This window comes from Enhydra lutris, unplaced genomic scaffold (assembly GCF_002288905.1).
Source record: "Enhydra lutris kenyoni isolate GAN:26980312 unplaced genomic scaffold, ASM228890v2 scaffoldscaffold8, whole genome shotgun sequence".
NCBI classification, from domain to species: Eukaryota; Metazoa; Chordata; class Mammalia; order Carnivora; family Mustelidae; genus Enhydra; species Enhydra lutris.
Window position 1 is genome coordinate 2390757 of NW_019154092.1, and position 22333 is coordinate 2413089.

General features: G+C 52.7%; 2 protein-coding genes across 2 annotated transcripts; one reads left to right on the forward strand and one right to left on the reverse strand.

Moving 5' to 3' along the window:
- Positions 1–110: 110 nt before the first annotated feature.
- LOC111142726 (purinergic receptor P2X 6) lies at positions 111–8282 on the forward strand. Its single transcript, XM_022496005.1, has 12 exons — positions 111–268; positions 969–1119; positions 2461–2532; positions 5471–5546; positions 5753–5846; positions 5938–6018; positions 6100–6241; positions 6331–6440; positions 7610–7703; positions 7790–7855; positions 8034–8111; positions 8199–8282. Exons 1-12 carry the CDS (start codon positions 135–137, stop codon positions 8280–8282), a joined length of 1182 nt encoding a protein of 393 aa, XP_022351713.1. The 5' UTR covers positions 111–134.
- Positions 8283–11063: 2781 nt separating this feature from the next.
- On the reverse strand, positions 11064–14758 carry LOC111142752 (solute carrier family 7 member 4). Its single transcript, XM_022496048.1, has 5 exons — positions 14741–14758; positions 13039–14060; positions 11915–12555; positions 11535–11643; positions 11064–11426 (listed from the first exon to the last, which is right to left on the reverse strand). Exons 2-5 carry the CDS (start codon positions 14018–14020, stop codon positions 11236–11238), a joined length of 1923 nt encoding a protein of 640 aa, XP_022351756.1. The 5' UTR covers positions 14021–14060; positions 14741–14758; the 3' UTR covers positions 11064–11235.
- Between the last annotated feature and the right edge of the window lie 7575 nt (positions 14759–22333).

Sequence of the window (22333 nt, forward strand, 5' to 3'; positions counted from 1 at the left end):
CTTGTCCCCAGTGGAAGTGTCCCTTTAATAGCTTGCTGACCTGGTCCGGGTAGGCTGCTGCTGTACCTCCTTCAGCAGTGGCTGCAGCTGTTGTGCTGACTCATGTGCTCCAGCAGCCGGCAGGAGCTGGAAGCATGGGCTCCCCAGGGGCCATGGCGGGCTGGGGGCTTCTGGATTACAAAACGGAGAAGTATGTGATGACAAGGAATTGGCGGGTGGGCGCCCTGCAGAGGCTGCTGCAGCTTGGGGTCATGGCCTACGTGGTGGGGTAAGAGAAAGGCTCCTGGGCCACGCTTGACTGGGGGGATAATGACTGGGCCTGCTGGGCTGAGGGTTGACTGTTTGACTCTTCCGGGTCTGAGCTGGTGGTAGCAGAGGGGAGCAGGTTAGGACAGGAGAGGATCTTTTTCTGCCTAGAGACCAGTGGATACAAGGGCAAGCTGTGTGCTTGTGTCCTCCTGTGTGCCCACCCGCTTCCTTTCCTGGGTCTTGTTTCCAGGCCCATATTGATCTCTGGGCCCAAAGCAAGATGGGTCTCCATCTATACCCAGGAGGCCCCTGGTGGGGCAGGAGATAGTCCTTGATGCTTGGGAGAGTTGTAGCACTAAGGTCCCTATAGGGACACCAATTTTAGCTCGGTCAGGTAAGTCTTTAAGGAGGAGTTGGGCCTAGCCAGGACAGGGGGAGGGAGTTGGTTGGTGAAGGAGCGGGTAGTGGGCATCTCTAAGCCCATGAGGGCCTGATAGGGGCACCCATGAAAGGCACTGGCTCTCCAATCATGGTTGGAGCTTCTTGCCTGTGCAGGGTGTTTGGGTGGGAAATGAGGCTGGAGGGGAGGCAGGGGCCCTAAATGCTGGACTGGAAGCACAGAGGGTATGTGAAGAGAAAGGCCGCGAGGGTGGGGCCCGTGCGGCCACTGCTCACTGTGTACCAGGGAAAGGCCACACTGCCTGTCGCTTCTTCCTAAGGTGGGCTCTCCTCGCCAAAAAAGGATACCAGGAGCGAGATCTGGACCCGCAGATTTCCGTCATCACCAAACTCAAAGGGGTTTCGGTGACTCAGATCAAGGAGCTGGGTAACCGGCTGTGGGACGTGGCGGACTTTGTGAAGCCACCACAGGTAGGTGCCTTGGTCCTGCTGCCAGGCGGTGACACTTCTGACACCCCCCTTGTGGTGAGTGTGTGCATGAGGGGCGTGTGATGCCTGAGCAGGGCGCCCGCACCTCATAGGGCCAGGCTTGGGAAGGGCCTTACAGAGGAGTGGTACCTGGGTGAGGCTTTCCAGGATGTGTAAGAGGTTTCCGGGTGGACAAGGAAAAAGACCAGGAAGCCAGGCCGGAGTAACTTGCCTTTACGAAGGCTGCCCCTGGAAGACTGGAATATTTAGGAACTCAAGGCTGGAGCATGAGGGTGGGGCAGGAGAAGCCCCTAGTGGGCAGGGGCTCAGGGTCTGGAGCTTCCTGAATGCTCCCCTCCCCGGCCTGGGGCACTGCTGTCAGGTGCCCCTCCCGTCCCTTCCACGCAGCACTTCCAGCTCCTTCTCCGACCCAGATTGTCCGTAGCCTCGGTTTCTACCTTTATCCTGCCAATGCCGAAATTGTAGCCCCAGTGACCACCTCCCCCGAGTGCAGCTGCCTCCTGGGTGAACACCTACCATGTCCAAAGAGAAATCATCTCCCTTTCCTGGTGTGGCCTCTTTTCATCCAGTGAGGCCCAGAGCTGGACCTGTGCTTCCCTTCTGTGCATTCTTTCTCCTAGCGGTGTTCACTGCTGCCTGGGTCATACCTGGATGAGGCCATGACCTTCTAGTGGGTCCCCCAGGGCACGCCACCCAACAACCAGCCTGAGCTTTCCTACGATATCAGTCAGAGCCTGCCAGCCCTTGTTTCTACTCTGGGAAGACTCCCTTTCCATGGTGGTGGCCACTAAGTCCAAATCTTGACCACTGTCATACCCACTACCTGCTTTCCTTCCTGGGTGTGCATTGCCCCAAACTTGCAGAGCTCATACACGCAGCACTTGGGTGTCAGCCACCTGTCGTTAGCCACCCTTTGCCCAGGTGGAGCTCATCACCTGCTCCCCTGGTCCCTGACCATGCATGCAATTGAAGGGGTCGAACTACCCCTAACGTGGGCAGGTCCCCTGTCCAGCTCAGCTCTGGATCTTCAGTGCCTAGAAGCAGGAAGAGCTTGGACAATTCTGGGTGAGAGAATGAGTATGAACATGAAAAATACACTCGTCTCAAAGTGGCAGCAGTGGGCTCTCAAAATGGCCAGAACCCCCCCGCCCCCCGCCCAGCCTCTTATCACTGCTTCAACTGGCCTCCCTGGAGACACTTTCCTGGGGCAGAGTTGATGATGTGTTTGGGCCAGGACCCTTTTCCCCCCAAGCTGAGGTGCCAGTTCCAGTCTCTCCTTTTGGGGGAGGGAAGCAGGGACCAACCCTGACACTTGCTTTCTAGGGAGAGAACGTGTTCTTCTTGGTGACCAATTTTCTTGTGACGCCAGAACAAGTTCAGGACAGATGCCCAGAGGTAAGGCTGCCCAGGAGCTTCCCGGCAGGTCCCTAGTTCCTCTGCCAGCCCTGGGTCACCAGCCATGTCCCTCCTTCTCCTTCCCACATAACTGAGGGTTCAGTACGTGCTACCATCTCTCAGGCACTGAGCTAACACCTTTTTCTGAATCATTCCACTTAATCTTCACAAATACCCTGCCTGGTAGGAATCACTGCAGTCCCATTTAAGATGAGAAGACAGGGTCTCAGCAAGGTAGACTCACATGCTCAAGGCTGTCCAGCCTCTGGACCACTGAGCTGTCTTCTGGAGCCTTCCACCATAGCATTCTGTGAGATGTCCAGGCCCTTCCCAACCTGTCCCACCGCTGGGCACCCACCAGCTTGTCAGTATAACACCCAGAACTGGGTATAAGGCTCAGGTGAGCTCCAATAGCAAGAGGCAAGCTTAGAAGAAGATCACCTTCTCTTTCCTTTTTTTTTTTTCTTTTTTTTTTTTTTTTTTTTGCGGGGTGGGGTAAGATTTATTTATTTACTTTTAGAGAGACAGCATGGACATGTGTGAGTTGGGGGTGGGGCACACTGATGCAGAGGGAGAGAAAGAATCCTGAAGCAGACTCGGGGCTGAGCCAGGAGTCCCACTTGGGGCTCAGTTCTAGGACCCTGAGATCATGAATTGAGCCAAAACCAAGAGCCTGCTGCTTCATCAACTGACCCCCCCCGGCGCCCGATTACCTCCTCTTTTCCATGCACAGTCTTTATTAATGTGTCCCAAGTCAGCGTCCATTTCTGTGGGCAAACACAGCACACTCCTGGTGATGCTGAGGTCAGGGTCACTTATAACCTCTGGATATTTTTCACTACAGTTCTGGTCACACCAAAGTCTCTCACTCCCTATTCTTGTCTGCTTCTCATCCGGAATCACAGGTTTTCCACCTGAAATCTCACCTTCTCTCCTTGCCTAAGGATGTCCCACAATTCCAGTGTCTGTCACAGAGCACACTTGCTCTTCTCTCCAACAGTGGGTTTTTTTTTTTCCAAAAATTTTTTTTATTGGGATAAAATGCATAGAACACAAAATTTACCTTCTTACCCATTTTTTAAGTGTCTGGTTTCTAGCTATGGATTTTGTTCGAGCGGTTGGCACCCAGGACATAGCCCTGGAAGCCTAACTCCATGGTGACCCTTTTTAAAAATCAGGATTAACATTTAATTACTTATGAGGCTGGAGAGTGACTGTGGGGTCACCTGTCCCCTGTGTCCTGGTTGTTGGTGGCACCACAGATGTTGGGGGCGTCACATGTCCCAGGTGGGCCCTGTCTGCAAAGGAGGTAAAGTGTGTGCACAAAAGATGTGCAAATGCCCATGATATCCTCCCTTTTCTAAATGTTCAGAAGATATCTAATTAATGTTCAGTGTGTAGGCTGTCCTGAAATTTTGCTGAAGCCATCCTCTGGAATCCGTGTGATTCCTCTTTGCCTTGTGTCCCGGCTTTGCAGCTTCCCATGAAACTTATGGGGCTGGGAAGAAATTCATCAGATCTGACAACATGGCTTCCTTTGATGGTCCAGCGTTCCTGCCAGCTCCTCTTGGGGGTCCTGGTCATCCGGTCCCTCCCACATGCACTGCTCTTCTTGGAGAGTAGAGCCTCTAGCAGACATCTGCTGAGCCTCAGGAGGGTTGTGTGTATGTGGCCATGGTGGGGGGAGGGCAGACCCAATGCCAGGGATGCAAAACTCCACCCCTTGTACCTAGAACAGTTCCTACACAGGGAGCCCAGCCAAGGAGGCAGTTCCTGTGATGCGGGCAGAGGCTGTAGCTGGAGACCCAGGGAAGCGTGTCTGCCAGCCCAGGGCCTCAGGAAGCGTTTCCTGCAGGACTGGAGACTCAAGTGGGCTCTTGAGCATGTCTGAGCTGAGGGAGCTGTGTGAGAGGAGGCACCTCTGGGGTCCCCTGCTGTGGAGTGGGGTTGGAGCCTAGATCTGGATTAAGGGGGCAAGGGGGTAGCCCGACATCTCAGGGGCCCTGTGAACTCTGCTGAGGAGCTGAACTTGATCATAGCAGCATGGCGGAGGCAGAGATGGTCTCTGCTGAATGAAGGGAGGCAGATGAGGCAGAGCCCAGGCCTTGTGGTGGTCATCATGGGGTCTAACTGGAGGAGCTGGTGGTCCAGCTGGGGTGGAGAAGAGGGGTGGACTCAGGACACAGGGGGCCCTACTCTGTCCTCTGCCCACTTATCACAGTCCCAACTCCCCATGGTCCCACTGTCTCATTTGGCTTGGAGTCCCTGAGCCTTTCTTGCTGGCACCGCGTTCCTCCGGCTACCTGAGCCCTGTGACCCCAACAGTGGTGTTTATTGTTGGCCTGGTGTGGAATTGTGTCTGTGAGAGTGTGCCTTCCTCTCCAGGGCTCTAGGGCCCCCAGAAAGCTTGCCACATCCCCCTTCTGACTGATCCCTAGAATATGGTGAGTGTGCAGGCACTAATGTCCCTGCTTTACAGAAGAACAAGCAGGGAAGGGACTAGTCTGTGGTCCTTCAGCAAGTGTGTGCGGTCCTACCTACTTCCCTACCCAGACCCCGCCAACCAGGGTCCTGCCCTTTGTTCCCCACACCCAGTGCCTCCACCCTGGCATGAACTTGCCCTTCCCGGAGTCCCTTCACCTTCCTTGTTCTGTCATCTGAGTTGGACCAGAGGGTCTGGGTCTCTGGCTAGGAGAGAACCATGAGGAAGGAAGGAGGCTTGCTCCGCCTTGGAATACAGCACCTGTATCTCTACCTGGCTGGGGGGGGGGGCTGCTCTTTTTATTTGTATCCCCCCCAGCTTTCCTATGTGCCCCCCCCACCCAGGCATCTTTATGGAGCTTAGGTGGGGAGGGCTGTGTCCCCACAGCCTGCAAGTCTGGGTCACAGAGGGGAGACACACCCCGGGCCCTTGGCAACTCTGCTTTCCCCATCTCAGCACCCCTCCATCCCGCTGGCTAATTGTTTGGCTGATGAGGACTGTCCTGAAGGGGAGACGGGGATCCACAGCCATGGTAACGTGGGCCCTGTCTTCCAGTGCCTCCCCTGGGTGGGGGCTCCAGAGGCTGGACTGGGACCCTGGGTGGCTCTTGAGGGCAGGCCTGGTGGCGCCTCTGTATCTCTCCTTTCTGTCAATGGCCCCCTGCCCCTGCCCGCCCCCCAACCCCAGTCCCCTGACTCTGGAAATTTGAGGGCCTGGAGTTTGTCTTGTGTTTTCAAGGCATAAAAACGGGCCAATGTGTGGAATTCAACGGGACCCACAGGACCTGTGAGATCCAGGGCTGGTGCCCCGTGGAGAGCAGCACTGTGCCCGTGTAAGTGTCCCATCCCCCCACCCCCCCACCTCCAGGGCAGGGCCCCAGAACTGCAGAGTCCGCCCTGCATGAACTTCCCCTCCACCCACAGGAAGCCCCTACTGGTCCAGGCCGAGAACTTCACCCTATTCATCAAGAACACAGTCACCTTCAGCAAGTTCAACTTCTCCAAGTAGGCGTGGGTGGATCTTGCTGGCCCCAGAGCCTGCTGGTGTCCTACCTAACCTGAACCTCCCCCTATTCCCCTCCCCAGGTCCAATGCCTTGGTCACCTGGGATGACACTTACTTCAAGCGCTGCCGCTATGACTCACGCTACAGCCCCTACTGCCCTGTGTTCCGCATTGGGGACCTCGTGGCTGCGGCTGGAGGGGTCTTTGAGGACCTGGCATTGCTGGTGGGTCCATGAGGGGCAGGGCTCCAGGAGGGCTCCGGGAGAGGGTCCGGAGCCTGTGTGCTGGTGAAGCAGTGATGTGCCGTGTGCAGGGAGGTGCCGTGGGTGTCCGAATCCACTGGAATTGTGACCTGGATGCTGGGGGTTCCGACTGCCGGCCCCACTACTCCTTCCAGCTTCAGGAGAGGAGCTACAACTTCAGGTGCAGCCCCCACTGCCCTCCTGCTCCTTGGCCAGGTCCCCCCTCATCTGTCCCCCTGTGGCAGCCAGGACCCACCACACAGCGGCCCACCCCTCCGGGCACCCTGCTGTGTGTCCAAGGAGGGTCCCAGGGACAGGAGGGGAGTTCTCAGCCCCAGGTCCCCCAGCATGGGCTCTGGTCCAGCCTCTCCCCTGATCCAGTCCCCCACTCTGTGACTCTTCACCCCCAGCCCCTCCCCCACGCCATCCCACCTCTATCTAGCATCTCCCTCCTCAGCACACAGGGGGGTTTCTTTTTTACTTTTGCCTTAGGTCTTATCTAAAAGTTCTCAAAAATCTATAGAAAAGTACAGAGATTAGTACTGTGAACACCTATAGCCATCCACCCTTCATCTGTGTCCTCTAAGGGTTTTTTTTTGTGGGGGGGGTGTTGGGTTTTATTTTTTAACATCTTGCCACATTTGCTTTCTGTCTCCCTCTCTAGAGTGAGCTGGATATATTTAGATAGATTTCAAAGGGAACTATTTGAAAGTGAGTGGCAGACATCTGACACTCTTCCTCTCGATACTGTCCTGAGAATGAGGACCTTCCCCACGTGACTGCTGACCCATTGTCACACTCAAGAAATTTAACATTGGCAGAATAAATCTAATATTTAAATTTCCCCAACTGTGCCAGTAACGGTCCTTTATCTTTATTTTTCCAATCCCGGATGGACTCAGGAACCTTGTGTTGCATTTATTGTCACATCTTTGAGTCTCCTAAACAGACCTCCCCCATCCTGCCAGAATCCTCCTGCCACTTCCTGTCACCTGGTCATTGTCACAGATCTGCACCCAACAGTCACTGGGCCTGGAGATGATGCTCCTTGATATCCCTTCCACCCTTTAGACTCACACAGCCCAGGGCCTGCCTCCCTACCTGCCCTCACCCCCACTACCAGTGCCTGTGTAGGGACCCTTTGGTCCCCTCTGCCCCCTCAGCAGGCAAGGAGCTTCCAAGAGGCGGGTAGGTCCCAATTTGTCTTTCCCCTGTGCTCCCAGCCATGACACAGGGCCGAGACAGCCCTTTTATAGAGTCAATAGATGAGTAAGAAGGAGGCCCGGGAGGACCAGGCCAGCCCAGGATTGGCAGCAGAGCAAACCACCCGACTTTCTTTCCTGCCCGCAGGACAGCCACCCACTGGTGGAAGGCCTCAGGTGGGGAGGCCCGGAGTCTGCTCAAGCTCTATGGGATCCGCTTCGACATCCTCGTCACTGGGCAGGTGGGAGGTGTTGGGTGAAGGCAATGGGGGGTAGGGGGTGGGGGAGATAGTCATAGCCCCAGAGGCTCAGTCCAGGTCTGTCTCAGGCAGGGAAGTTTGGGCTCATCCCTACGACCATCACTCTGGGCACTGGAGCAGCTTGGCTGGGCGTGGTGAGTCTGGCCAATGTGGGCTCCCTCTGGCTACAGTGACTGTGAGCCCAGTCCTGCCAGGTGCACACCAAGCACCCCAACCTCCACCGTGCATGATGTTGTTTCTGGGGTGAGGGCTGGGGAGGTGGCCAAAGGGCAGGCTGAGGGCCAAGACACAGGTCTGCCCTGCCTCTCGCAGATCACCTTCTTCTGTGACCTGCTGCTGCTGTACGTGGATGGAGAAGCCCATTTCTACTGGAGTACCAAGTATGAGGAGGTGAGCTGTGGGCCTGTCCAGACCCCGGGCTCTATATTGCTTTGCAGGATATTGACCAGAGCCCTGTTCTGATGTTCTCATCTGCAGGCAAAGGCCCCGAAGGTCACCCGCAGCCCTGAGCAGACAGAGCCAGCTTCTACACCTCTGCACGTGGCTGCCCAGCTGTCTTAGAGGGGACCCAGTCTGGGAACCAGACACCAACACCAGAGTGGCCATGCCTAGGCTCCCTGCCCCCTTGGCCCATTTCTGTGGCTGTTTCCTGCTCTTTGCAGGGTAGGGGCCCCATCTTGGGGACCTACTGGATAAAGTCCCAGCAGGAACAGGGTGGGTGTTAGGGGAGAATTCCATCCTTCCACTCCCAGACAGACTGACCATCCCCTGACTCCAGCTTCAGCAGGGAGCTGCCTGGGTCAGGGGCCACAGAAACCAGTTTTGTATATAGACTTGCAGCAGAACAGGCGCTGCAGAAAAAGGGAGGCTCTGAGGTACCCACATGGCAGGGCAGTGGACCAGTAGGGGTCCTGCTCTGTCTAGGTCTAGAGAACTCTCTCCCAGTCTCTGTCAGTAGTGTTCCCAGTTCTCTGCTTACCAGCTGTCAGCACTGGCCCTCCCACTGGCTTTGGCCAACTCCAGCCCTCCTCCCTCTGCCAGCACCCTACCCTTATTTTAGGTAGAGTGCCCCCATCTCAGTTGCCCTGCACTGGGATCTGTGTAACCCAGGTCTGAAGCAAAGTAGAAAGAAGCCTGGCAAGAGGGATTATCTCCACTGCTCTGGTGTTGGGTCGCCTTGGACATGTTCCTACCCAACTCTGGGCCTCGTCCATAGGACAAAGAGTGGGTCGGCAAATAATCTAACCCCTTGAGAACTCCAGGCAAGGGCAAGGCACCCTTTGGTCTCACACTTGCCCAATTTGTGAGCATCAGCTCATCTCTGGTGGTAACCCTTGGGCTATGGGGTTTGGGATAGGGAGGAGAGGGTAGAGGAGCTGAGATGGTGGTCACTGGGTCCTTTGGGATCTTCTATAAGCTTCCTCATTACCCACCCCCCCAGTCCAACTCCTAGAACCCACACCCTAGAGCCATGGGGGTAGGAAAGCTGTACTCTGGAATTTATTGCTGCCCAACATCATATCTAAGAACCTGTCCAGGCATCTGCTTGTCCCAGCCTGAGGCAACTGCATGCAGGAGACCTTGATCATAACCCCAGGCAGAACCCAGTGGCTAGAAGGAATGTCCCTAACAAAGGACACAAAGGCCCCCAGCAGGCTGCCTTGGTATCTTTCTGGGGTCTGAGTCCCTCCTGCTGGAGAATGTCCCCTGTCCCAGAGTCCCACAGTCAGGAAGGGAGGAACAAGGGCTGCAGGAGCCAAACTCCCTGTGGTCCCAGGGCAGAGGCAGGAATTTGGGAGTACCCACCCGAGGGAGGCGAGGGGCTCCAGGTGTGCTGGTTGCTTGGTGGCAGAACAACGAAGACCAGCTGGGGAGGGCCGGGGCTCGGGCTCAGTCTGGTCTAGCATCTGGAATCATTTGGCTTCTGGAGCCTCAGCAAAGCCTCAGGGTCTCTGCTGCTTCTCAATCCACAGAGCAGTATCCATGGGGAGGCAGGTTCAGGAGAGCCAAGGGGAAAAAACATGGCTCTGAGGCCCGGTTATTGGAGTGGGGTCCCATGTACCTGGTTGTCCTCAGGGGCCAAAAGAAAGCTGTGATAGCTGCGGAAAAAGTCAAGGAGTAAAGCCTGCTAAAGCCAGCAGCTTCCTGTGTTGTCCTTCTAGGCAGGATCGGGGACTTGGAAGCAACTCTGATGGACCTAGTGTGGCTTTAGGGAGATCACTGGGGGAAGGGGCATGGTGGGCCTGGGGACCCCCCAAGGACTGGGGCCTCACAGCCACCAGCTGGGCTTGGAGGTCCCTGGAGGCATGTATCCCATACATGGTGTACCACCCTGAGCCTTTATCGCAAAGCCCTTGAGGGACAGGGGGGAGAGGGAGGAGTGCCAGCTACGACAGACAGCTGTGGCCAGGGCCTGAGGCTGGAAGCAGCTGTTGCCTCGATCTGCCTGTGAGTGCACACCGCCAAGGAAGCTGTGCAGGCCATGTAGGTACACACCTCAGAGGAGCCCTGGGCAGGCCTCGGGGACATGCCATGCTTTCTGGGAGCCTTGGGAACCCAGGAGGACCCTGGAACTCCCCTGCCCTTCCTAGACAACCTTTCTGGGGCCCAGACTTTGCTCTCTAATCTGCCTCCCCCGACCAAGGGACATATGGGGAGAGCCTGGGGTGGGGAGAGCCTGAGTTTGCCCTTTTCAAGCACCCTTCCTCTCTTGGTGTGTGTAGGGGTATATAGAGCTCCCCTCTGAGCTGGGCTGAGGGTACTAGCCCTCCCCTAGGACCCAGGCCATGTGGTGTGTCTGATTCAGGGTAGTCCCAGAGCTGGTGCCTCCCTCTTGCCAAACCTCGGCATCTTTGCTGTGAATTGGAGACAATAACCTGCTTCTTGGGGGCTAAGGGGGTGGGCAGGAAAGCACTCAGCGCCACAAGGAATGAAACAGTGGACACAGGGCGCCTGGGTGGCTCAGTGGGTTAAAGCCTCTGCCTTCAGCTCAGGTCATGATCCCAGGGTCCTGGAATGGAGCCCGGCATGGGGCTCTCTGCTCAGCAGGGAGCCTGCTTCCCTTCCTCTTTCTCTGCCTGCCTCTCTGCCTACTTGTGATCTCTGTCTGTCAAATAAATAAGTAAAATCTTAAAAGAAAAGAAAAGAAACAGTGGACACAGCAGCAGGGCATGTGGCTGGCCAGTGGTTATTATTGTGGCTATCTGGGGCTGCGGGCCACCCCTCCCACAACCCCCCGCCACCCTCATCCACCCCACCTGCTCAGATAGCTAGACTTGCTCATGAACATGAAGGCGCTCGACAAAATATTCACCCCACCAGCAGTGGCCACGGCCCACTTCCCCAAACCCAAAACTAGGCACTTGGGCTAAGGCCCCAAGGTCTCGAGGACCCCCTCAGCATGGACAGGCCTGCAAACCCGAGCTGGGTCCGAGACGAGGGACTCCCTACCCCTCTGGGATCCTAAGGACATGGGGGAGGGGCAGAGCAAGCAAGGACAGGCCTCTTGCTTGATTCATGGACTGGTGGGCTGCTCCATGGGGCTGGGCTCCTGGGCAGGCACCTGGCTGGAGGGCTGCACTGGCTGTACCACCTCCTCTAGGCTGGTGCTGGGGAACACCACGTAACGTGTGGCAGTCAGCTCCGGCGGCTCCCGCTGGTTCTCTTTGCTGTGCCAGATGCCATAGCCAAAATACACGGTGAGTCCTGCAGGAGTTATGGGAGACTGAGGGGCGGGTCCCAGCCCTGCTTGCCCTCCTCGCTTGCCTTCTCCCGGCAGCCCTCCCGGGGCCCCCACCCTGGCCCCCCACTCACCGATCAGCAGCCAGATGGAGAAGCGCAGCCAAGTCAAGTAGCTTAGCTTCAGCATGAGGCTAACGTTGAGGAGGATGCTCAGGGCTGGAGTCAAGGGCACCATGGGGATCTGAGGGGGCAAGAGTGGGGCGGGGCTGGGCTGGGCTGTAGGGAAGGTCTGCTGGCTCAGGGCCTGATTTCTCAAGAGTCCACAGAGCCTTTCTCCATCTCTGGACATCTGGGAAATAAGAGCCCCCTTGTCATGCAGAAAGAGAGAGGGATGGGTGCATGGCCGCCCCCACCCCTGTGAACCCTGGTTCATCCTGGCACAGCAGAGGGGAGGAAGGGGCAAAAAGAGCTAGCTGGGCTGAGAGCCAGTGGCCGTTGGCTGGGGGAGGTACCTGGAAGGTGTCTTGCAGATGCTGTTGCTGGTGGGCCCCCAGGACGAGGAGGCTGAGCAGAAATGTGACAGAGCTGAGCAGGAGCAGCAGGATGTAGCCCCAGTAGGGGAGGTGCAGGGCTGAGTCCCCGAAGACCAGGACACAGGCCAGAGTGATGGCCGAGGCCACCAGGATGCCGAGTGCCCAAGCCACAGCAGCTGAAGGGCTGAACCTGCCTAGGAAGCCCAGGTAGGGCCTCAGGGCTGGCCGCAGCTGCCCGGGCTCAGGGGCTGAGGCCTGCTCAGTGCCCACCAGCTGTATGTGGTCTGAGAAAGAGTGGTACTCTTTGACCCTGGATCCAGGGCTGGCTGGGCCTGGGGAACTGGCTGGAGGGGACTTTTGGAAGCGTAGCACCAGAATGCTGGTGGCCACGAAAGTGTAGGCCAGCAGCGTGCCAATGGACAGGAACTGGACCAATGCCTCGAGGTCCAGCAGCAGCGCCAGTAAACTCATGAGGCCCCCGAATACAACGATGCCTGCCAAGGGCACCTGCGTCCGGGGGTGCACTCGGGCAAACACCTGGAAGAAGAGCCCGTCGACGGCCATGGCATAGACGATGCGTGGCAGGGAGAAGAGGCTGCTGAGCAGGACAGTGTTCATGGCTGTGGCAGAGGGTGGGTGAACTGGTCAGCATAGTGGACAGGCCCACCAGGGGCCCCCACTGGGAGCCAGGACAGGCACAACCCCTTGGGAACATGGGCATGAGTCTGTCTGGGATCTCAAAGTGAGCCTGAGTGTATGTGGGGTGTTGGATTATTACCCTCTCCATCCCTCCAACCCCCGCCACCAGGAATGGGACACCCTAGTTTAGGCGACAGGCCCATCAGAGAATTTGATGAGCGTTGAGCCCTTTTCCCAGCAAAGGACCTAGAAGCACAGGCTCAGAAGTGCTATTTTAGGTATCATTGGGGGAAGGAACAGTGAGGAGGGCCCTTCCAACAAGACTGGAGAGTCTAATGGTTAGCACCTTCTTGGACCTGTTATGCAACTGGTAACAGACTCAGATGGAGAAGTGCTCCCCAGGAAGCTTAGGGTGGGGGCCCCACTGCCCCGTTCACTCCCACTGTGCTGGAAAGGCCCCTTACCGCAGATGGAGCCAGCTGCCACGATGAAGCCAGCCCAGCTATAGCCCCGCCGGTAGAAGGCGTCCGCTAGGGCGGAGTCAGGGTTCAGGCTGTGCCATGGCACCATGAGGGTGAGCACAGTGGAGACGAGGATGTAGGCGCCAGCGGCCAGGCTAAGCGAGATGGAGATGGCTATCGGCACAGCTTGCTTCGGGTTCCTGGCCTCCTCGCTGGAGGCAGCAATGACATCAAAGCCCACGAAGGCGTAGAAGCAGGTGGCGGTGCCAGCCATGATGCCGGAGAAGCCAAAAGGCGCGAAGCCCCCCTCCTCGGCACTCCAGTTGTGCGGGCGGGCCAGGATGAAACCCAGGATGATGATAAAGATGATGAGGACCAGGCTGACCACAGAGAAGGCGTGGTTGAGCCAGGAGGAAACTCGGGCTCCGCAGGAGATGAAGGTAGAGGCCAAAAGGATGATGCCGGCAGCCAGGAAGTCTGGGTAGTGGGCCAGCAGGGGCACCTGCCAGGTTCCAATGTGGGCCTGGGTGAAGTTGTGGATGCGGTGGTTGAACATAGAGTCCAAGTAGCCACTCCAGGCACGGGCCACGGCTGCACCACCAATGAGGTACTCCAGGAGCACGTTCCAGCCGATGAGGAAGGCCCACAGCTCACCCATGGACACGTAGGTGAACAGGTAGGCAGAGCCTGTGCGGGGCAACCGGGCCCCAAATTCCGCATAGCACAGCGCAGACAGCAGGGAGGCCACGGCGGCCACCGCGAAGGACAAGAGCACCGCAGGGCCGGCCATCTCCTTTGCCACAGTGCCCGTGAGCACATAGAGGCCTGAGCCCACCATACCACCCACGCCCAGCAGGGTCAGGTCCAGCGTGGACAGGCAGCGCCGCAGGGATGTCTCCATGGTTGACTCCTCCAGCGGCTTCAGCCGGTTCAGTTTCTGGCAGAAGCGCGCCAGGCCAGCAGCGCTGGGCAACCCCCTGACCATGATGGGCAGCTGAGAGGAGCACCAGGCCAGCTGCTTGCACCTACCAGGGCCAGAGGGGAATGAAAGGTTGCCCAACCAGGTACGGACCAGGCTTCAGCCTGCTCCGTTCATCCCCCTGGGGACCCGAGTGCCTGCATAGCTAGTTTGCCTGGGGGCTGGGATCAGTCAGGAGTGGACAGAAGGTCAAACAGGGAAGAATGGAGATCCTGTCGGCCTCTGGGCAGGTGAGGGAACCTTGTGCTGCTGGACCTGGGCGCTCTAGTGTGGTGGGGGGATTCTGAGGGTGAAAAGGGTGCAGCTCTAGGAAGTGCAGTTGGGAAAGGCTCCTTGGTCGGGTAATCGGAGAGCAGGGTGGAAACCCCAGGCTTCCCGGGAGCTGGGCAGGGCCACCAGGACCCGGAATAGGAGGGGCTCTGCTGTCCTAGGCTGAACCAGGTGGCCTCCTGGGCTCAGACGGTGGCACTCACCACCGCGCGCGCGCACACACACACACACACACCACCCCGAGGGACTTGGTTATCTGCGTACCGAGCGGCCAGGAGGCGGGGCGCTCTTGGCCGAGCACCCCGAAGCCAAAGCTCCATTCCCTGCCCCCGCCCCAACAGGCCACCACCGCCCGCTGCCACTGCCACCGCCTGCGGAGCCAGTTCCACCCGGGAATCCGAGCCTTTGCCTCCTCTCAGGCTCGAGCACGTCCCTGCAGAAGTCGCCGAGACTCACCTGCTGTCACTGCTGCCACTGCTCTGCACGCTGTGCCTGCCTTGCCTGGCTGACGCCGCCTGCGCGCAGAGCCCGCCCCCACCCCTCCTGCGCCGGATCCAGCACGAAGCCCCACCCACCTCGCCGGTCGCTTAAGCACCCACATAGCCCACCATACCCATACCTCACCTGATGGAGCCCCTAAGTCACCAAATCTACGGACGTCCTGTTACTGTGTCTGGTTCACAGATGGGGAAGCCCAGGCCACCAGGTAAGTGGCTAATTCAGATCACCCCCGGGTGGCCCTGGGAGGCAGGCAAGGTTAAGGACCCAGTCTGGAGGGATCTGGAACCCTTCCCTTTGCCACTGCTTCAGTAACCCTCCTTGATTCTTCACCTCTGCACAGGTACTCCGTTCAGCTGGTCACTATTCAAGTTCTCTTTCCCCAACACTGGGGCGTTTTGGAGAGGGGGGAGTCAGGCAAACCTCTGGTAAGATAAAGTGTGGGTTTGGCTGAGTAACCCCAGGCAATCCCTGACCCATCCTGTACAGTGCGATGGCAGTAAGCCACCCTCATACATTGGCGAGGGAGTGCAGAATTTTTGGGAGGGTTCTGTGTGTTTGAAGAACTCATGCCGGATGCTCTGAGCCTTGTCCTAAAAGGCAACAATCTATAGCCTTCCAGTTCAGGGCACTCCCAGGGCCCTGCAGATGCCAGTGACGACCCCTCCTGGCCTAGGAGCACCTGTCAGGCTTGGAGAACCCTGGGGGACCCCAACAGCAGCTTCCCACTTGTGGGTATCAGTGAGAGGTCATATGCTGAGCACTACTCCATGCCACTCCCCACACCACAGGTGGTCCCCATGTCCCATCATGGAGTCCTCGAAAGTTCCCCTCAGGCTTCCTTATTCCTGGAGCTGAGGGGTCTTTGTCCTGCTTTTTTCACTTTTTGAAAATGAAAAATTTGGTGTGACATGGTGTTAACTTGTCAGCAAAATCACGGTAGTCCATGCAAGTAAAGCAAAACCAAAACGGATTTTAGGGGTACCTGCAGCCACTCTGGATCAATGAACTGGTGACAGGGTGGGGGACTCCCAGCAAGATGGCGCCACTTGGAACACTCTGCCTTGGCCAACCCCCTTGATCCCTTCTGATATTCTGTTGACGTTGTCTTGAGGAACTTCAGATGGACTCCCACTTCCTACAGGGATGACATCTCCCTTACCTTGCTCCCCTTGGTCTAAACATAAGTAAGCAGAAATGCCTCCACAAAAATCTAAAAAAATGCATTTCTTTTTAAAAATTTTTTATTTATTTATTCGACAGAGAGAGATCACAAGTAGGCAGAAAGGGAGGCAGAGAGAGATGGGGAAGCAGGCTCCCTGCTGTGCAGAGAACCTGACTGTGGGGCTCGATCCAGGACACTGAGATCATGACCTGAGCTAAAGGCAGAGGCTTAACCCACTGAGCCATCCAGACACCCTAGAAAAATGCATTTCAACCCAGGAGACTGGGGCAGGTTTGTAACAAAAGCTCTCCCCCAGTCTTCATCAACAACCACCTGAGAACTGGCACGCAGTGTTTCAGAGAACTGACTTTTTAACCATCCAGAGAAGGCTCTCCACGTGTATAAGTACATATTTGAGGGCAAACATAGCTGACACAGTGAACTGTAACCTTTGGGGATGTGACAGGGCCAAGTTCTGGGACCCCGCTGAGCAAGGCAGTTACAAAGAGCAACCTGATGAAGACACAGTGACGCTAAAGCACCAAAAAGAGGAGGAAAAAAGAGGAGGAAGAGGAGGAGGAAGGAGAGAGGGGGAGGGAATACCTCACTTATTCTGCAAAGCCAAAGGCATCACAAGAAAGAAAAACTACAGACTACTTTCTCACAAAATAATAGCAAATTGAATCCATCAACATATAAAAAGGGCCAAGTGGAATTTATCCCAGGAATGCAAGGTTTAACATAGGAAAATCAAGCAATGTAACATGCCATGCTAATAAAATAAAGAACCAAACCACATGATCATCTTAACATACACAGAAAAAAAGCACTCACCAAATGAGGAATAAAAGGGAACATCCACAGCCTGCTATGAAAAACCTATGGCTTAAAAAACCAACCAACCAACCAACCAACCAACCAACCAACCAACCAACCAACCAACCTTTGGCTTATATGCTCAATGGTAAAAAACTGAAAGCTTTCCCTTGTGATAACAACATAAGGATGTCTCCTCTCACCACTTGTACTCAACATTTTACTGGAGGTAGTAGCCATAGCAATTAGGCAAGCATGTGCAATAAAAGGAATCCAAACTGGAAAAGAAGTAAAACTATCTCTAGTCCCAGATGAAATGATCTTATGTATAGAAAATCCTAAGGAATCAACCCAATGAAATAAATAATAAGTCCAGAAAAAGTGCAGAATACAAGAGTAATATATATATATAAATCAGAGAATCTAATGTGTAATATGGTGACTATATTTGACAGCACTGTATTACATAATTGAAATTTTTGGAGAGTGGACCTTAAATGTTCTCACACCAAAAAAATAAATATGTGATGCAATGGATGTGTTAATGAACTAGATGGGAAGAAACCTTTCACAGTGTTTAAGTAATCAAATCATTGTGATGTATGCTTTAAATATCTTATAGTTTTGTTAATTATATCTCAATAAAACTGGGGAAAAATTCCAAAATCAATTGTATTCCTATATATTAGCAATGAACTCTCCAGAATGAAATTAAGAAAATAACTCTGCTTACAGAGTCTCAAAAATAAATATATTTATAAAGATATTTAGAATAATACATCAATTATATCTCATTAAAGCTGGGGAAAAGGATGCTTAGAATAAATTTAACTTAAGAAATGCAAGACTTGCACACAATTTAAAGAAGACCTAAATAAGTGGAAAGACATCTCATGTTCATAGACTGGAATACAATATTGTTAAGATGACAGCACTCCCCAAACCTGTCTGCTGATGCAGTGTAATGCCTATCGAAAACCCAACTACCTGTTTGCAGAAATTATCAAGCTGATCCTAAAATTCATATGGAGATGCAAGGGACCCAGAATAGCAAAAACAATTCTGAAAAAGAATAAAGTTGAAGGGGCGCCTTGCTAGCTCAGTTTGTGAAGCATGTGACTCTTGATCTCAGAGTTCTGAAGTGAAACCCCACGTTGGGTGGAGAGATTACTTAAAAAAAAAAAAAAAGGAATCTGGGGCCCCCGGGTGGCTCAGTTGGTTAGGTGTCTGCCTTCTGCTAAGGTCATGATCCCAGGGTCTTGGGATATAGCTCTGCATTGAGCTCCCTGCTCAGCAGCGGGCCTGCTTCTCTCTCTCCCTCTGGCCCCCACTCCTCCTGCTTGTGCTCTCTCTCTTTCTGTCAAATAAATAAATAAAATCTAAAAAATAATAATAATAAAATAATCTTGAAAAAAGAGAACAAAGTTGGGGTACTCCCACTTCTTGATTTCTAAACTGACTACAAAGCTACAGTATTCAATACAGTGTATTACAGAGAAAAGGATAGATATATGAATCAATGGAATAGGGCTGAGAATCCAGAAACATGACCAACTGATATTTTAAAATTTTAATTTTGATCTGTCCAATTTTAATCTATGGCCAATTGACCTTTATTTTTTTAAAGTATTTATTTATTTGACAGAGACAGAGATCACAAGTAGGCAGAGAGGCAAGCAGAGGGCGGGCGGGTGGGAAGCAGGCTCCCTGCTGAGCAGAGGGCCCGATGCAGGGCTCGATCCCAGGACCCTGAGATCATGACCTGAGCTGAAGCAGAGGCTTAACCCACTGAGCCACCCAGGCACCCCAACCTTTAAAATCCTTAAAAAATAGACTTTATTTTTTAGAGCAGTTTTAGGTTCATAACAAAATTGAGCAGATGGTGTAGTTCCTATATACCCCCTATCCTCACACAAGCACAGCAGCCCCCCCAAAAAATCAGTACCCCCTACAGAGTGATACATGTGTTATAATCAGTAAGCCTACATTGACACACCATTATCACTCAGGGTTCATAGTCTACACTCAGTGTCCATAGATGTCCTACATTCTATGGGTTTTGGCAAATGTATAATGTGTATCCACCATTATTATATCATACACAATTGTTTTACTGTCCTAAAAATCCTCTGTGCTTTGCCTGTTCCTCCTTTGCTCCACCCTAACCCCTGGCAACCACTGATTGCCACGGTTTTGCCTTTTCCAGAACGTCACGTAATTGGAATCATACAGTATACAGCCTTTTAAGATTTTTTTCATTTAGTACTATGCATTTAAGATTCCTCCATGTCTTTTCAGGTCTTGATAGCTCATTTCTTTTCAGTGCTGAGTAATATTACATTATCTGGGTGAACCATAGTTTATTTATCCATGCATGTACTGAAGTATATCTGGGTTGCTTCCCAGTTTGGCAATTATGAATAAAGCTACTAGACACATCCATGACCAAGTTTTGGTGTGGACATAAGCTGTCAACTCATTTGCGCAAATATGGGCATATCTTGGAGATATTGCAGGTTGATTCCACTGAATAAAATAACACAATAAAGCAAGGCAAATGAAATTTTTGGTTTCCCGGTGCATATAAAAGTTATGTTTACACTATACTGTAGTCTATTAAGTGTGCAGCAGCATTATGAAAAACAATATACATACATTAATGAAAAAGTACTACGGTGCCTGGGTAGTTCAGTTGGTTAAGCATCTGCCTTTGGCTCAGCTCATGATCGCAACAGCTTGGGATCAAGCCCCATGTTGGGGGGGTGTCCTTGCTCAGTGGGGAGTCGCGTCTCTCTCTGCCTGTTGCTCCCCCTGCTTGTGCTTGCTCTCTCTTTCTCTCTGTCAGATAGATAAATAAAACCTTTTTAAAAATTATAAAATGAAAAAATACTTTATTGCTAAAAAATGCTAAACATTGTGTGAAATTTCAATGAGTCAATCTTTTTGCTGGAGGAGAGGGTCTTGCCTTAATGTTGATGGCTGCTGAGTGACCAGGGTGGTGATTGCTGAAGGCTGGGGTGGCTGTGGCAATTTCTTTCTTTCTTTTTTTTTTTTAAAGATTTTATTTATTTATTTGACAGAGAGAGATCACAAGTAGGCAGAGAGGCAGGCAGAGAGAGAGGGGGAAGCAGGCTCCCCGCTGAGCAGAGAGCCCGATGCGGGGCTCGATCCCAGGACCCTGAGATCACAACCTGAGCCAAAGGCAGAGGCTTAACCCACTGAGCCACCCAGGCACCCCAACTGTGGCAATTTCTTAAAGTAAGACATGAAGTTTCCCGCAATGATGGACTCTTGCTTCCACAAACAATTTGTCTGTAATGTGCAATGCTGTTTGATAACATTTCACCCCCACTAAAACTTCTTTCAAAATTGGAGTGAATCCACTCAAACCCTGCCACCAATTTATCAACTAAGTTTATGATATATTCTAAATCTTTAGTTGTTGTTTCAACAATTTCCTTTTTTAAAGATTTTATTCATTTATTTATTTGAGAGAGAGAGAGAGTGGGGATGGAGGAGGAGTAGAGGGAGAGGGACAAGCAGGCTCCACACTGAGCTCAGAGCCCAGCATGGTGTTCAATCCCATGACCCCGAGATCACGACCCCTGCCAAAATCAAGAGTTGGCCGCCCAACCCACTGAGCCACTCAGTCTTCCTGTCATTTCAACAGTTTTCACAACATCTTCACCAGGAGTAGATTCTATCTCAAGAAACTACTTTCTTTGCTTATCCATAAGCAGCAACTCCTCATCTGTTCAAATGTTATCATGGAATTATAGCAATTCAGTCACATCTTCAGGCGCACTTCTAATTCTAGTTCTGTTGCTATTTCTACCACATCTGCAATTACTTCCCCCTCTGAAGTCTTGAACTCCTCAAAGTTGTGCATAAAGTTTGGAATGTACTTCTAAACTATTGTTGGTATTTTGACCTCTTCCCATGAATCATAAATGTTCTTAGTGATATCTAGGATGGTGGATCTTTTCTACAAGGTTTTCCACTTACTTTGCTTAGATCCATCAAAGGACTATCTATGGCAGTTATAGCCTTATGAAACATATTTTTTAAAAATATTTTATTTATTTATTTGAGAGAGAGACAGAGAGAGCATGAGTAGGGAAAGGGGCAGAGGGAGAGGGAGAGGGACAAGCACACTCCCTGCTGAGAGAGGGAGCCCAATGCAGGGCTTTATCCCAGGATCCTGAGGTCATGACCTGAGCTAAAGTTAGATGCTTGACTAACTGAGGCACCCAAGTGCCCTTATGAAATGTATTTCTTTTCTTTTTAAGATTTTATTAATTTATTTGACAGAGATAGACACAGTGAGAGAGGGAACACAAGCAGGGGGAGTGGGAGAGGGAGACATAGGCTTCCTGCCAAGCAGAGAGCCAGACGTGGGGCTCGATCTCAGGATCCTGATCGCAACCTGAGCCGAAGGCAGATGCTTAATGACTGAGCCACCCAGGTGCCCCATGAAATATATTTCTTAAAATAAGACTTAAAAGTTGAAATTGCTCCTTGATCCATGGGCTGCAGAATGGATGTTGTGTTAGCAGGCGTGAAACCATCATTAACCTCATTGCACACCTCCATCAGAGCTGTTGGATAACCAGGTGCATTGTCAATGAGCAGTAATATTTTGAAAGGAATCCTTTTTTTTCTGATCAGGAGGGCTCAATAGCAGGCTTAAAATATTCAGTAACCCACGTTGTAAATAGCTGTGCTGTCCTCCAGGCTTTGTTGTTCCACTTACAGAGCACAGGGAGGAGAGATTTATCATAATTCTTTTTTTAAAAAGATTTATTTATTTATTTGAGAGAGAGGGAGAGAGAGACTGTGTGTACACGTGTGGGGGAGTGGCAGGGGGAGAGAATCTTCAAGCAGACCCCCCCACTGAGTGCAGAGCCTGATGTGGGGCCCCATCTCACAGCCTGTGAGACCACGACCTGAGCCGAAACCAAGAGTCAGATGCTTAAGTGACTAAGCCACCCAGACACTCCACTTTCTTTCTTTCTTTCTTTTTTTAGTGTAATTCTTAAGGGCCATAGGATTTCTGGAATAGTAAATAAACTTTGGCTTCCACTTAAAGTCACCAGCAGCATTAGCCCCTAATAAAAGAGTCAGCCTGTCCTTTGAAGCGTTGAAGCCAAGCACGACTTCACCGTTCTATCTGTGCAAGTCCTAGAGGTCATCTTCTTCCAATAGAAAGCTGTTCCTGTCTGCATTGAAAACCTGTTGTTTAGTGTATCCCCCTTCATGAATTATCTCAGCTAATCTAGAAAACTTGCTGCAGCTTTTACATCAGCACTTGATGCTTCACCTTGCACTTTAAGTTAAACCTTAAGCCTCATGAAGCAACCTCTACTGGCTTCGAACTTTGCTTCTGCAGCTTCCTCACCTCTCTCAGCCTTCATGGAATTTAAGAGAATTAGGGGATTTCTCTGAATTAGGCTTTGACTTAAGGGAATGCTGTGGCTGGTTTGATCTTCTATCCAGACCACTAAAACTTTCTCCAGATCAGCAATAACGCTGTGTCTTCTTATTTCTCTATCATTCATGTGTCCACTGGA

Coding starts and splice junctions, on each gene's coding strand:
- LOC111142726 (XM_022496005.1), top strand. CDS start 135: ATGGGCTCCCCAGGGGCCATGGCGGGCTGGGGGCTTCTGGATTACAAA. Junction 1,120..2,460: donor ACTTTGTGAAGCCACCACAG/GTAGGTGCCTTG, acceptor CTTGCTTTCTAG/GGAGAGAACGTGTTCTTCTT. Junction 7,704..7,789: donor ACATCCTCGTCACTGGGCAG/GTGGGAGGTGTT, acceptor GGTCTGTCTCAG/GCAGGGAAGTTTGGGCTCAT.
- LOC111142752 (XM_022496048.1), bottom strand. CDS start 14,020: ATGGTCAGGGGGTTGCCCAGCGCTGCTGGCCTGGCGCGCTTCTGCCAG. Junction 11,644..11,914: donor ATCTGCAAGACACCTTCCAG/GTACCTCCCCCA, acceptor TTGCCCCCTCAG/ATCCCCATGGTGCCCTTGAC. Junction 11,427..11,534: donor CTCCATCTGGCTGCTGATCG/GTGAGTGGGGGG, acceptor TAACTCCTGCAG/GACTCACCGTGTATTTTGGC.